We start from the raw sequence: 13,194 nt of genomic DNA, 5'->3' as shown, positions 1-13,194 counted from the left end.
TCAATATTATCTTTACCGTGCTACCAATGACCCGGACCTGCAGCCGTGCAGCAACACGCCTCTACACCTCCAGCATCTCTGGTGAGTGGGACATAATCTGAAGACGTCTCGAGGCTTTCCTCACGAGAGGCGGTGGTGTTAGAGGGGAATCAGCTCTCCGTCTACAACAATATGCCTCGTCGAAAGCCCTCCAAACCAAGCTTAGCTCCTCAGCCCTGGCACCACCCCTCCCCCCCTCGATGTCTCTCCATGCCAGCATCAACTTCAGCTGGGGACGGTGCCAGCCGCCAACGCCAGACTCGGCGTCACCGCTCACCGCTCTGGGCTCACCAACGCCTTCTCATCCTGCTCTGCTTCCTCTCAGACTTTGCTCATTTTCGTCCGTTTCTTTCTTCCCCGCGCTCTTTTGTTTGTATGTTTGTCCTCTTTGCCGTAAATGTTCTTTAGCATGAAAGTGTGTTTTCTGTGCTTAAAGGATGAAATTTCATGTGTATTCAGCCGATCCTTCGTCCATTAGCCCCGAGACCGCGCTCATGGCTTCGCTAATTGCTCCAAAATTTAAACCCACACACCGCTCAAAAACCCAACCAGCCCGCCGTAACGTATATCGCATACCGTGTAATAAATTAGCCCGGCCTAAACCGTAGCCTCGCGCTGCAAAGTCTATTTGAGAGCCAATTTACATCCACAACCTTGGAGTGACTTTGGATCCGTGGGGGTAATTACATATGGTTCTGAGAGAAGTAGTCAAGTGTTGAAAACAGCCGCTCACAGTCTGGAGACTCTTGAGACAAAAGCTACAGAGGGATACTTGTCATGCAGAAGAGACACTCGCTTGGTTTAACAAGGAGTCGAGAGGCAGCCGGGTGAGAGGGAAATGGGCCTATATTCAAAAGAATACGCAATTGATGGGAGATTGAAGTTTTCTGTTTCAGATTACGGTTTCTGGTGAACTGTCTGTGACTTTGTTTGGGTAATTTTCAGGCACGCCGTGGCGGTCGCGAGCCGCGTAGCGAATGCGCGGCCGCCCTCAGGAGGCGGGACGGAGAGAAAAAGGCGCATGTGGGGAAGACGACTTCCACGGAGACTTAGGGTCTGAACTCGCTGGCAGCCGCATAATGAGACGATTAGAAAAACGGCAAAAGCAACTCATCCAGCTCAAAGAGGAAATCAGGCCAGCGCTTGCCACATAACGCAGGAAACCAACCCCTTTGTTAGACCAAGTGCTCTGAGGGATGCCCCGAAGGGTCTTTAGGAGATTGGGGAGGGGGATCCCTATTTGGGGAGCCTGTAACTGTCACCTCTATTTAGGGGTTGTCTCTTAGCGTCTGACCCCCAGATCGGGCCCCTGAGGCGATGCCGGGCGCCTCCACAGGCCCCCGCCGCTGCAGATAATGGGCGTATTTGGCAAAGTATCCAGACAGTGGAGCCAAAGCAGCCCTGACAGCTGTCAGCAAGCGCCAACATCCTCCTGCATGACACACGCATGGAGGATGGGAGTATGTCTGTCTTTGTGGACTGTGTCTGTGTGTGTTTGCGTGTATTTCTGCGTAGGTGTGTTGAAGTGCTTTTTGGCGCTGCCTATCCAGAGCTTTTGGTGAAACGTCCTGGCACCGCCAGACACAACTCCGGCGAGCAGACGCCCCGTCAGGAGCAATTTGGCACATGGGCAGAAGCCTCTTCCTGAAGGGGAGCTGTCATGGACGAGAAATCAGAAACACCTACGTGGCTCGCCGTATCGCCTGCGAGCTGAATGGCGGGCTTGGTGACGTGACCTGATTCCACCGGTTTTGCTCAGGAAAAAAACAAACGGCACAAAATGGAGGAGAAGCCTGCTGCTTTGCAAGATGGAGCGATACCAACGTCACCCCGGGCTCAGGGTTTTCTATGTCAGACTGCATATGCTATGCAGCTGAAGCTGGAGCTTTGTCAACTATAATGTCATCCATACGGGCGCCTCAGCAGGTCTCCAACAGCAGGTTCAGCAGATTCACAAGACAGACGTAAACAAGTGTCGCGAAAAGTTCCAGAACACCAGAAGACCCCGATTTCACATCATCGGCTCTCACATGGTCACTGTACTGTAATTCCTCCAAAGCATTATATACATTACGACATAGTTTTACTTTAACTGGGCTAAACTGTGAATGTGAACTCATGTGGCAACAGACTGGAGCTGGTACTTCAGATATCAACAAGGGATTTTTATTCTTTGGTTGATTCAACCTAAATCCTTGAAATTGAGGTTTGTACGAAGCAGGAAACAAGTTTGAAATGTGCTTTGAAGAGAAATCGTGCGCCTTGATCGAGCACTTCACGATATATTGTAGAACATATTCCTCTGTCACACAGATTCTGCCTTTATGCTGTACAGATTCAACACGAACAGGTTTCCATTTTCTTTTAGTGCAGCAGGATGTTCGCCCGCGCCAACAAGCAAGGTTGCGTTTCAAATTGTAGAAAGTCGCAGTGATCGATTATGCTGGTAATTCGTCAACTAAGTTCAGGCTGTCCTGAGGTCACAGAGACGTTTGACCGTCAAACCCTAATCAGCTGACTCAGAAATGTTAAGAGAGTCAACCAAGACATTCGGACATGATGCATTAACTAAAATAAATGGCTTGACTGATAGACATGATCCACAAGAGCAAATATTGAGTCTTTGGTGACTCAGGAATATTCACTACTCGTGAGGAGATCAAGATTTAAGGGGCCGAGATTCAGTCAAGCCCAAGACCAGTCTCTTGTACGATAAAACTAGTTTATTGGTCTTTATGAGGAATTTGAGATTAATTTGAGATTAATACATGGTCGGAGTGTTTCCTTGATATTCCAGGAGAACGTGACTCTCAGCATTTCTAAACAGAAGCTCGTAATTCCGGGGTTTAATAACGAAAATGTGATACGTAGCTGAAGTTATGTTTGTGTTTCAAAATTCCTTGTCATCGTTGATATGAGTGAAGGTAGCATGACTTGTCCCTCCAAAGTGTAGCAGAGCATTTTTACACGAAAGCAAGATCAACAGAAAATGTCACTGAATACTTTTATGTCTGATAGATTAAAACAGTGGTAGTTCTCAAGTCCTGAACCGCTGTCGTCTCATTCACCAAACTGAAACTTCCCATCTTTGAAATCTATTTCCATAGCACCATTAATAGAGGAAAAAGTCCAGAGATTTCAAATGTGAAGATAAAAAAAATACAAGCACCGTACGTAGAGGTAGGAGGAGATGGTAATCTGGCTTTTTTATTTTATTTCTAACCCTCAAGATAATCAATGTATTTGAAATATTGTCAGCATTTATTCACAAGTAGACAACATGTGTTACGCACTTTAGCTTTATGAATCAAATCGGACATATTAATGGCAAAATGTTCATATTTACAGCACTCATTAGGGGCTTGGATCAAGTTGTTGATGCTGTTTGCTGGACTCTGTTCACTGTGTGTCCCGGACAACATTGAAGAACCCAGAGTCAAACAGACTGTGGCAAAAATGGACATATCAAACGAAATACACAAGATTTGTCAGTTTTTCTGACTTCCATGTGCTTCATCCATAAACTCACACTGTGCCAAAATGCTAATATTTGATTGTTCACACTTGGGGCCACTGTTGTAACTCTGATTACTGTACAAGCGGCTCGTTCAGTGGCAGACGGAAGCTTTCTCAGTGGTTTGTGCAGTGAGCCGCCCAACAGATGACCGTAAACTTTAAGAGGAAACCCCGAGCCGCTCGGCGCTGTGAGGGACTGTTACCGTACAACCGGGGAGGAGCTGAGAAAGAACAACAGCGCTCGACAAATCTTTCCCCGAGTAAGTGCAGTTCAGAAAGTAGGAGCCGAATAAACAAGCAACAACAGACAATAAATCCAAAGCCCCGGAGGAAAATGAAATGAAAAACTGCTTGCTGCCGCCCACGGGCCTCTGAGCAGAGTACACACACACACACACACACACACACACACACACACACACACACACACACACACACACACACACACACACACAATGTTTCATAGCCGACTCTGGTCCTTACAGGCTAATTACAGCTGACTGCAGCAGAGCGTGTGTCTGTTTCTTTGTGTGACGTCTTGTTTGGTCTCAAGTGTTTTTTTTTGTTTTTTTTATTGCTCCGCTGCGAGCCAAGGTGAAAACGGTTCACACTGACCTGGAGACGTCCGAGTGTGTCTGTGTGTGAGGATCTAAATTCATGAGTTAATCCGCCTCAACTGAAGCGTCGGTGGCTGCGCGGTGAAGAAGCATTTTGCGGTTTTCACCTCATTGTGAGTCTTCTTGCTCGGCCCCGTTTACCCCGTTTTCTAAACTGCCGCTACTGCGCAGGCGTAGTAAATAGCTATTCTGCACATGCTCAGTAGATGAACAATAAGAAACAATGTCATGGCTCCCAGTCCACGTTCTCCTGCGACTTGGTAGTTTTACAGTTGACAGTCACTGGAATAACAATCTAACTTTATTGTCTATCCACGTGAATATCCGTGTGCTCACCATTGTTAACGTTATCCACGTATTATTCCCTGCTGAGGGTGTGCTTTCCTTACAAAAACAAATGGCGCCAGCTCGTGGCCAGGCACGTGAACTACATCTTTCTCTGCTGTTTCCTTGTAAACACACATCGTTTTCTAAACGTTTCCATACAAACTTGAAACTTTACTGAAACGAAAACGCAGAAATTATGCCTTTTTATTTGAAATGTCATCGCGTGAATTGTGCATGTTCTACCTGCGTGTGGGTAGCCCGCATGGACCGTCCTCCTCCCACATGCCAAGGACGTACAGTTAGATGAATCAAATAAGCTCTAAATTGACTTTTATCCCCATTTTCACTCATGACCTGCAAGGGATTATGCGACCGCTCTGTTTACCGACAGACAGAAAAGCTGTTATACCTGCTTATATCCTTCAAATGCTTTCTTTCCTTGTCTTAATGCAAGTTGAACCAGTCGATCAATAGCCATCAGTTCTTTATTCAGTCAAGGGCAGCAACTTCAAATCGATTCACGAAACAAAATAAGAAGTTGGCATTTTTTCAGGAAAATATTTAACATATCACAATATTGGGGGGGGGGAAGGTTCCGAACTGACATTTTGGAAGCATCTCAATGCAGGTGTGATGCACATGTTTAGAGAGGACAAATTCATTTTGCGCTCCAGCTCAATGGAAAGTGGAAAGTGTTTGTCAGCTGCAGAGCAGACGAGTCACGACGACGTCTGAACGGACGCACAGAAGATATAGAGTCAATAAACGAGTCTGCAGAGTAAAAGCTCTGCTTTTGTCTGCAGAGGTGACGGAGAGACGGAGCGAAAACCAGACCCCAGCAGACCTCCGTCACTGCCAAAAGAGGCTTTAAACACACAGACACACACACACACACACACACACACACACACACACACACACACACACACACACACACACACACACACACACACACACACACACAGTAATTAGTCTTTGATTTCCCCCGGCAGTGTCCTGCTACCAGGGGGCAGCTGCTGGGTCCCTGCTTTAGCCCCGGCTAATTTCACTCACGGCTTGATCTCGACCCTGCACAGGTGCCCGCTTGGCAACCGACCGCCGTTGCCATGGCGATGCCAACTTCGGGGGCCGGGGAAATGCCAACCGTCCAAGGGGGCCGGGCCGCGGGGGCCGGGCGGACGCAGCGCTCATTATAAAGAGGACACATTAGCACACATTGCAGGAAGCGGTCGGATTTGGACGTTCGACTCGACACCTTTATTTATTTTTTGGGGAGGGAGAGTTTTGATCCCTCTTTCTATTTTGAATTGACATTTATTTGTGAGGCTGTGCAGCAGACTGCCAGGACTGGTTGATCCTATGAGCAAGGCTTGAGCGCCCCTCTGTGGTTGCATCATGCCACTGCAGCATCTGTCCTCCCCACTTTGCAGGCTCACCTCTGCCTGTCAAACACAAAGCAGTGAACCGCTGATTCAGGGTCTTTAATGAGCATTTTCCTGGTAATCACCCGAGGAGCCACACTCCACCTATGCACTCATTAAGCCTGTGGAATGGCCCTTCCTCATCCTACTAATGGTAAAATCTCCTCTTCTTCCTCACACAGTCTACTTCTTGTCCAGCAAACACACACAAATACGCAACATAGCAAATTAATTGAGGATCCATGGAAGCTGATACGGTTTGAAATGAAGGAGAAATCAAAACATAAGTGGTGGTTTAAATGTTGCATCGTAAAAAAAAATTTAATAAAATACATAAATAAATTCATTCTCCCGTATGCCGACCTTTAAGTCAGAGCCGTGTCCCAGGAGACCGGGAAAATTAAACCAGACTCTGCCATTCGCTCCCCAAACCGCTCAGCAAACTCTTCCCCTGCTAATGAAATCAACTCCGCAAATTACATCCCCGCGATGTGTTTACTACACTTTTTCCAATAACTTCGTGCTGCTAATGAGACGATAAGTTTGTCTTGCACAACGACACTTGACAGTTACCACGGCGATGTAATTGCAAATGGAATAGCCCAATTTCCCTGCAATGACCATTAAAGTTTAATCTAATTTAATCTAATTGGCCACATCACAGGCGTTTCCCCTCGTCTTTATGAACTCATTTCAGCAGACCCATATTGAGATTTTCTTACCCACGGCCATCTTCTAACCGGGAGTCATTCTAATTGCCACATTGCCATCTGGCGCCTGGATGAAGTGCCTGTTTTGCGGCTATTTTCAAGGCATTCAATGACTATCAGAAGTGTTTTATCACACTGAAACTATTTTTCAAAGTTTAACCTGAAGGCTCGGCGCAGGGGTGTCAAACACATTTTAGATCAGGGCCCAATTTCATCTGGAGTGGGCCGGACCGGGAAAATGGGGCCATAATGAACTTTAAAATTAAACTTTTAGAGTTTATCTTTGCTGTAGCGCAGAGTATACGTAATGAAAATGTCTAGAGTGTTGAAAGACTAAACAATTTCTCCGGAAGATTACCACAATCTCAACATGAAGCCAATTTTAATGGAACCTTTTGGTGCAAAATACAGTGAAACGTCCAAAAGCCTTTTTACAAACTCAACTGGACAGCATGGCTTTGAGGCTAATGCTAGTTTGTGATCTTTAATGTACAATAAAAAAAAAAACTCCCTGCAGCAGTCACCTCCAGAGTCAAGAACATGCAAACTCCACATAGAAAGGCTTGAATCTCTGCAGAAGACACCGCCATGAAATACAAAGCTCAGTCCAAGCATGTGGTCTGCAACCTGCCATTCAGCTCCTCTTTAGTGGATGATTAAAATATAAGGAAATTTAAAAAAAAATCTCCATCTTGTTGTTTGTATAGAAATGCCTCTGCATGCAAATATGTAAAACATCATGAGTTGATGAAGGCCAAAAAAGAATTATTTTGTCTATTCTGACAGAATAAATGTATATATTTTTTGTCCCATTTCGAATAATATCCTTCCACAGTCATGGTTATATACATCAATGGATTATTTTAACAAAATATATGGAATATATTTCTCTTCAACAATAAGCCTTACTATAATAGTTATATATGTTTAAATATGTGGAAGGAACAAAAGTTATTTATGGAGAAGGGGTGGGATTTAATAAGTTACACTTCTTCCATCTTCTTTACAGACATGTTTACCTGATTATCTTGTTCTGCTGTTATGTTTTCAGTGTTTGGTGAGATATCCTGTGATTGATTGCTTGGTGTGAACTAATAATGTATGATTTTGTCGATGTTTTAAGTAAGAAATGAAATGGTTGGCATGCAAACTACCAACATGAGTTAAAATAGGAATGTCTCACTCGTTTAGTTTTGTTTCAGCTGGAAATGGGAAAGGTTGCATGGAGTCTGACTGGATATGCCTGGTCTGAAGTGACAGGATTATGCAGGGAAGTGGTTTGCTGAGTTATTTAAGAGAAACTTTTTTATTTTTTTAATTGAAGAAAAAAAAAGCTTCACAAGCAGCAACCAATTAAAGTAATTACAACCGTCGCTTCAAAGTTAATTTGCAGCTTTATGAACAACATATATGTGCACATCCACATGAAATAAATTCATTGCATAAACCTTTGTTTGATATCATTGCAGTTCTGTACGTTTTCAAAGTTATATAGGTCCTACCTGAACTCAGAGCGCCCTAAACGTGGCCTTTTGCGTTTTTGGTGCGCATTGTTTTGTTTGTTTGTTTATTTGTTTCCTCACGGTACGCCACCGCGATGAATTCATCCTCCTTAAAAGATCCACTAACTGCACTGGAAACTTCACTGAACTTAATAAAAGCTATAACACAAGTATTTCTGGTCGTATTTCGACGCCTTCTGCACTGGTTGGAGTCGCTTTAAGCACTCGCGCGCGCCGTGTGGCCGAAAACAAACAGCTGGAACTAATCATCACTTGATGGAAGCAAATGTCGTTTTTTATGCAAATAATCTCCATCATCAGTAATCATTTTTTATCATATTTCAGACTTACTTGTTTTTTGTTATATGTATATATTTTTTTAATTTCTCGATATTAAAGTTTATGAACAACTGAGGTATATTGGCGCTGCTGCTGCTGCCACCACCAGAGGGCGCTGCTTGATCGTGTGTGTTTCCACCAGTGGGCAAGAGAAAACATACAGGAACGGGATTTATTTTAAGGACATTCCCTTTTTAAAAAAAACAAACAAAAAAAACAAAGACACGTTAAAAACCAAAGCCAGAGCTAAACCAAATGTTCAAACACACATGTGAAACACAAGTTAGATGACATAGTCATAAAAAAAACAACAACAACAACTCTGTAGCAGAGACAGGCAGGCTGCAGCATGCACATGAATCACTGCTGCATAATCTGACAGTTGTACCTGTGCCAGACACACACACACGCACACACACACACACACACACACACACACACACACACACACACACACACACACGCAGCACTTCTCATAGGACTATAACTGTAATCGTAACGTATCACACACTTTGTAACATTGGGCTGTTTTAAGCGGAAGTACAGTTATTGTGCTAAATGCAAACATAGCTGCTACGAAAAATGTCTTCCTGAGGAGGGGTTGTTTTTTGTTTTATTTTTGTCCACACAAACACTCACATGTGCACAAGCCACAAGACATAATCCACCCCCATCCCCTTAATCCTAGCCTTAAACTTCAGTACAAAGAGTCTCAAACCCTAACATTTAACTGTGAGCTTGTTTTGAATGTGGTTTTAAAACTGACACATTAACCCTTTAAAGGTTGTAACTTCTGCATTGATTCTCCAGTTTCTTTGGTGACAATCCTATTATTCTGATTCAATTGTTACATTTCCTTCCAGTGAGTTCACGTGCATGAACTAAACCTGTTGGATTAAAGCACTGTGCACATAAAACTAGAGGAAGATTTCAAACATATTTACATTTATGGTACTTTGTTTGTTTTTTTTGCAAGAATTACATCATGTAGTGAAGCAGCAGTTTTCAATGCCATCTTTTATAGAAGTCCAGTGGGAAATATATTCAGTTGAAATACTTTTTAAGCTGAACTATGTGTGATTTTGGTATTTTAACATGTTTTATCATGTGCAGATGACACATAAAGAGTTGAAATTTAAAGTGGTGTAATATCCCGAGATAACACTCTCTAAAGATTTAATGGTTCAGATCCTACATGGGACTAAAAGACATAAATCAATAGAGGGCATTTAATTGAGTGCAACCATCAGGAATCACCTAACAAGAGGTTAAATTTTAATTTCATTTGGTTTCTTCCAAATTTTCGTCTCACACCGTTGGAAGCACGCGTCACGTTGAGTCAAGCAGTGTCCAAAGGGCCACGTATGGCCCCCGGGCCTTTTGACGCTCAGGTCTGCAGTGAACCATCCATCAACATGAGCCGACAATAATGTCAAACTGGCGTTTTTTTTGTGACAATATGCCGCAACACAAACAGGTCTCCCGTGTGGCTCGTCATTGCTGGATGCCTCTAAATGTGTGAGATTGGGAGCGGCGTTCGCAATTCAACAAAAAAAAAAAAAAAAAGTGACACATAAGAGGTTAACTGGCTTCATGTGGATCAGACAATAAACGGGGAAAGAGCTGAGGGAAAAGAACTGGACAGACTGGATTTACTTCTACAACTGTATACACACAAAGCAGCTGAACTCCCACACGCTGAGATAAAACTTCTACAAACACACATTCACACACACACACACACACACACACACACACACACACACACACACACACACACACACACACACACACACACACACACACACACACACACACACACACACACACACAGAGGAGGGCAAAGTCGTTTGTGCAAACCGACTTCCAGCCGAGCTCTGCACTCTTGACATGCAACAATAGTCAACACATTTATACTCCAGTCACCGTCAACACAGTCTCACTGTTTACTTTTTCAGGCCAAGTGCTATTGGTGGGAGGATCAACGGCGTATTACCGGCAAGGCGGAGAGGCCATAGCGAGAGATTAATGTCTATATGATCAATGTCCGGCTAAGAAATGCAACAAAATAAACAAAAAAAATCTACACAGAAAAATAAAATGTGGTTCCTGTTACACTGGTTTTATCAGTGAGGGTGTAATGAGGCAAGACAACCACCAGGGAGAGCAAGCATTTACAGTGAGAGAACATGAAATCCCCAAAGAAGCAACATATTCTCTATTTTAAGTTGTAAATTTGCATTGTGCAAGAAGGATTGCACCCAGATCAGGTGTGCAATTACAAATAATTATAATATTAATTCCAATAATATTATTTAGAGTCACATTGAAAGGATCAAGTCCATCAAAGCAGTATAGAACACATATATTCACATATAATCAGACAGTACAGCTATAAAAATTTGAGTCAATTGATAAAATACTGTACATACATAAATAAAAGATGGTTTTCCCTTTATGTATTTAATTAATTCATTTATTAATTCTCATAAATCCTTTCCAACTTATTGATTTCTGTGATAATCTCTTGTTGATTCTTCCTTTTAAAATGTTAATATTTGCATAATTATTGTGTTTCCACTTTCTTAAAAGTCTAGTTTATGCCTTTTTCCTTTTGCTGAAAGACTTCCAACTGCAATATCGTTGTGTGTATGTAAGCACACACATAACGACAATAAAAATGATTCTGATTCTTTCCTCTTTTTTTTCCTGTTGGATCAAGATGAGAGACCAAAAGATAAATTAAAAAAAGGTGAAAGGAGCAGGTGCAGAGCAGCGAACCCCCTCCTCGCTGATCCCACCTGATCAGCGTAACCATGGTGCCTACTTCACACTCATTAGCAGGCGTTCACACACACACACACACACACACACACACACACACACACACACACACACACACACACACACACACACACACACACACACACACACACACACACACACACACACACACACACACACACACACACACAGGAGACAGGAATGAAAGATAACGCAGTGATGTGAAGTCCAGATAAATCACTCAGGTCACCTTTAAGAACGACTACAAGTTACCGGTACAACTCAACACAGCAAGACAAGAGTTACAATTATTAATTTGAGCCTTTTTTTGCCTCATTGCGACTTCTATGGATGTAAATTTCATTTTTAATTTCACTTGTCTGACCTCAGTTAACTGTTGGGGTACAAATGCTTGTATGTATGTTGTTTTCAAGAAGCAGTTTCTCTCTGCTCTTTATTTTTTATTATGTGTTTTTGACTCCTACATCCATCATAGCCACCAGCTGGATGCTTTCCCCGTCGGAAAGTTTTCAAAACGTTGCGTTTTCAGTTCCCTAAGAGCACCGTTGTCATTTAAACTGACAAAAAAAAAAAAAAAACACGACAAAATCTCAGTTTCATCCCCGTTCACGACTGATTGCAGACAGCCGGTGACTCAGGTGTTGTCTCCATTGTTCCCATGGGACCGGGACAGTGGGATTATGGGTAATGACTTACAGTTGGCCGAGTGGGTGGAGAGGGTACAGTGCCTCTGACACACACTTTACTCACAACATCCACACACACACACATCAGAGTGGGGCCTTGACTGCGTTCTGTGGAGCGCTGCCAACAGGTCGGAGCGATTACGCGGCGTGCGGGGGGGAGTTTACCGCTCTCGAAATGTTTCGACAGGTGTAATCACTAGCACATGGTTGGGAGTTTAGAAGAAGCGGCAGTAACACTCACCCTGTCTTTGTCATCCACCACGTCACACAGCAGGTCATCCAGGTCCAGGATGCCGCCCTCGTGTTCCAGCCTGTGGACCTGCACCCAATAGCTGGGGTCCTGGAGGAGGGGAAAAGAAAAAGAAAAAAAAAGACCCGAGTATTAGCTTTGTAATGGGATCAGCTCTATGTGCACCATATAGACTTAGGATTAGCATTATGTAAGTAGAGCCATACAACATATTAGCACCGCCAAGCCCCGATGATTAGGAGCTTGTGTCTCCTCAGGAGTCAGCTGATCTAACCACAATGTAGCTCATGTTGTGATCCGGCCAGCTGGCACACCAGGGCCGCCAACATGGTGATGGATTGACATCACGATGGAGGTTATGAAATGTTTTAATCTGCCGCTGGATGGCCCGAGCATATAGTTCGACCTGGATCCACCGAGAAACGCAGCCTGGGTGGGTATAGGTATGTTTAACCTGCGCCCGTCTCCCCGAGGAAAAACTGTCATCGTCCAATGTGCATCAACAGCAGGTCCCAAAGAGTGTCTGGAAGTTACTTTAACGCCAATAGTTTAAATTTAAAGGTTAATATGTCCCTACTTTACCGGTCAGGCCAACTCGAGATGAAATTCGACTGTATGTGGCCCTGTGGTGCACCGTGGCCGTGGTACTCATGCACAGGAGCAGCGGTTCGGAAAACTTTTTATTTTCCTCGTTTCCAAGGAGTCGGAGCATTTTCGAAAAGTTCCAACCCTGGGAGCCGTTTTGAAAGAAGTTGCATTTGCTCAGAACAGGGTTGTCGTGTGAACGGATCCCCAAAAAGGGAAGAAAAGTTTTGTGTTTTCACTTGAAAAGCTTCAGGAGTTACAAAAGTACCTGTAAGGTTATCGACCTGAATAGAAAGATGAAGATAATTTTCATTTTGTTTTGTTTTTTTTCGGTTTTGGTTTCATGGTATCTTAAACTTTAAAGTCATTTTATAGACACTAAAAGGAGTTTTGATGG

The 13,194-nt window shown here is 43.5% G+C and overlaps 1 protein-coding gene across 1 annotated transcript in view; it reads right to left on the bottom strand.

Moving 5' to 3' along the window:
* The window catches only part of LOC308125596 (partitioning defective 3 homolog), a gene marked incomplete at its 5' end in the record, with an annotated part of 413,756 nt that overhangs the window by 361,429 nt on the left and 39,133 nt on the right, over positions 1–13,194 (bottom strand). The window contains one exon of the mRNA XM_080489471.1: positions 12,204–12,302. Within this exon, the coding sequence (XP_080345597.1) occupies positions 12,204–12,302 (99 nt within the window). The remainder of the gene's footprint in view (positions 1–12,203; positions 12,303–13,194) is intronic.

The sequence above is a fragment of the Lipophrys pholis genome, assembly GCF_963383615.2.
Source record: "Lipophrys pholis genome assembly, chromosome: 20".
In the NCBI taxonomy this organism is placed as follows: Eukaryota; Metazoa; Chordata; class Actinopteri; order Blenniiformes; family Blenniidae; genus Lipophrys; species Lipophrys pholis.
The sequence above is the reverse complement of the archived record's forward strand: the minus strand, read 5'-3'. Positions and strand labels throughout refer to the sequence as shown.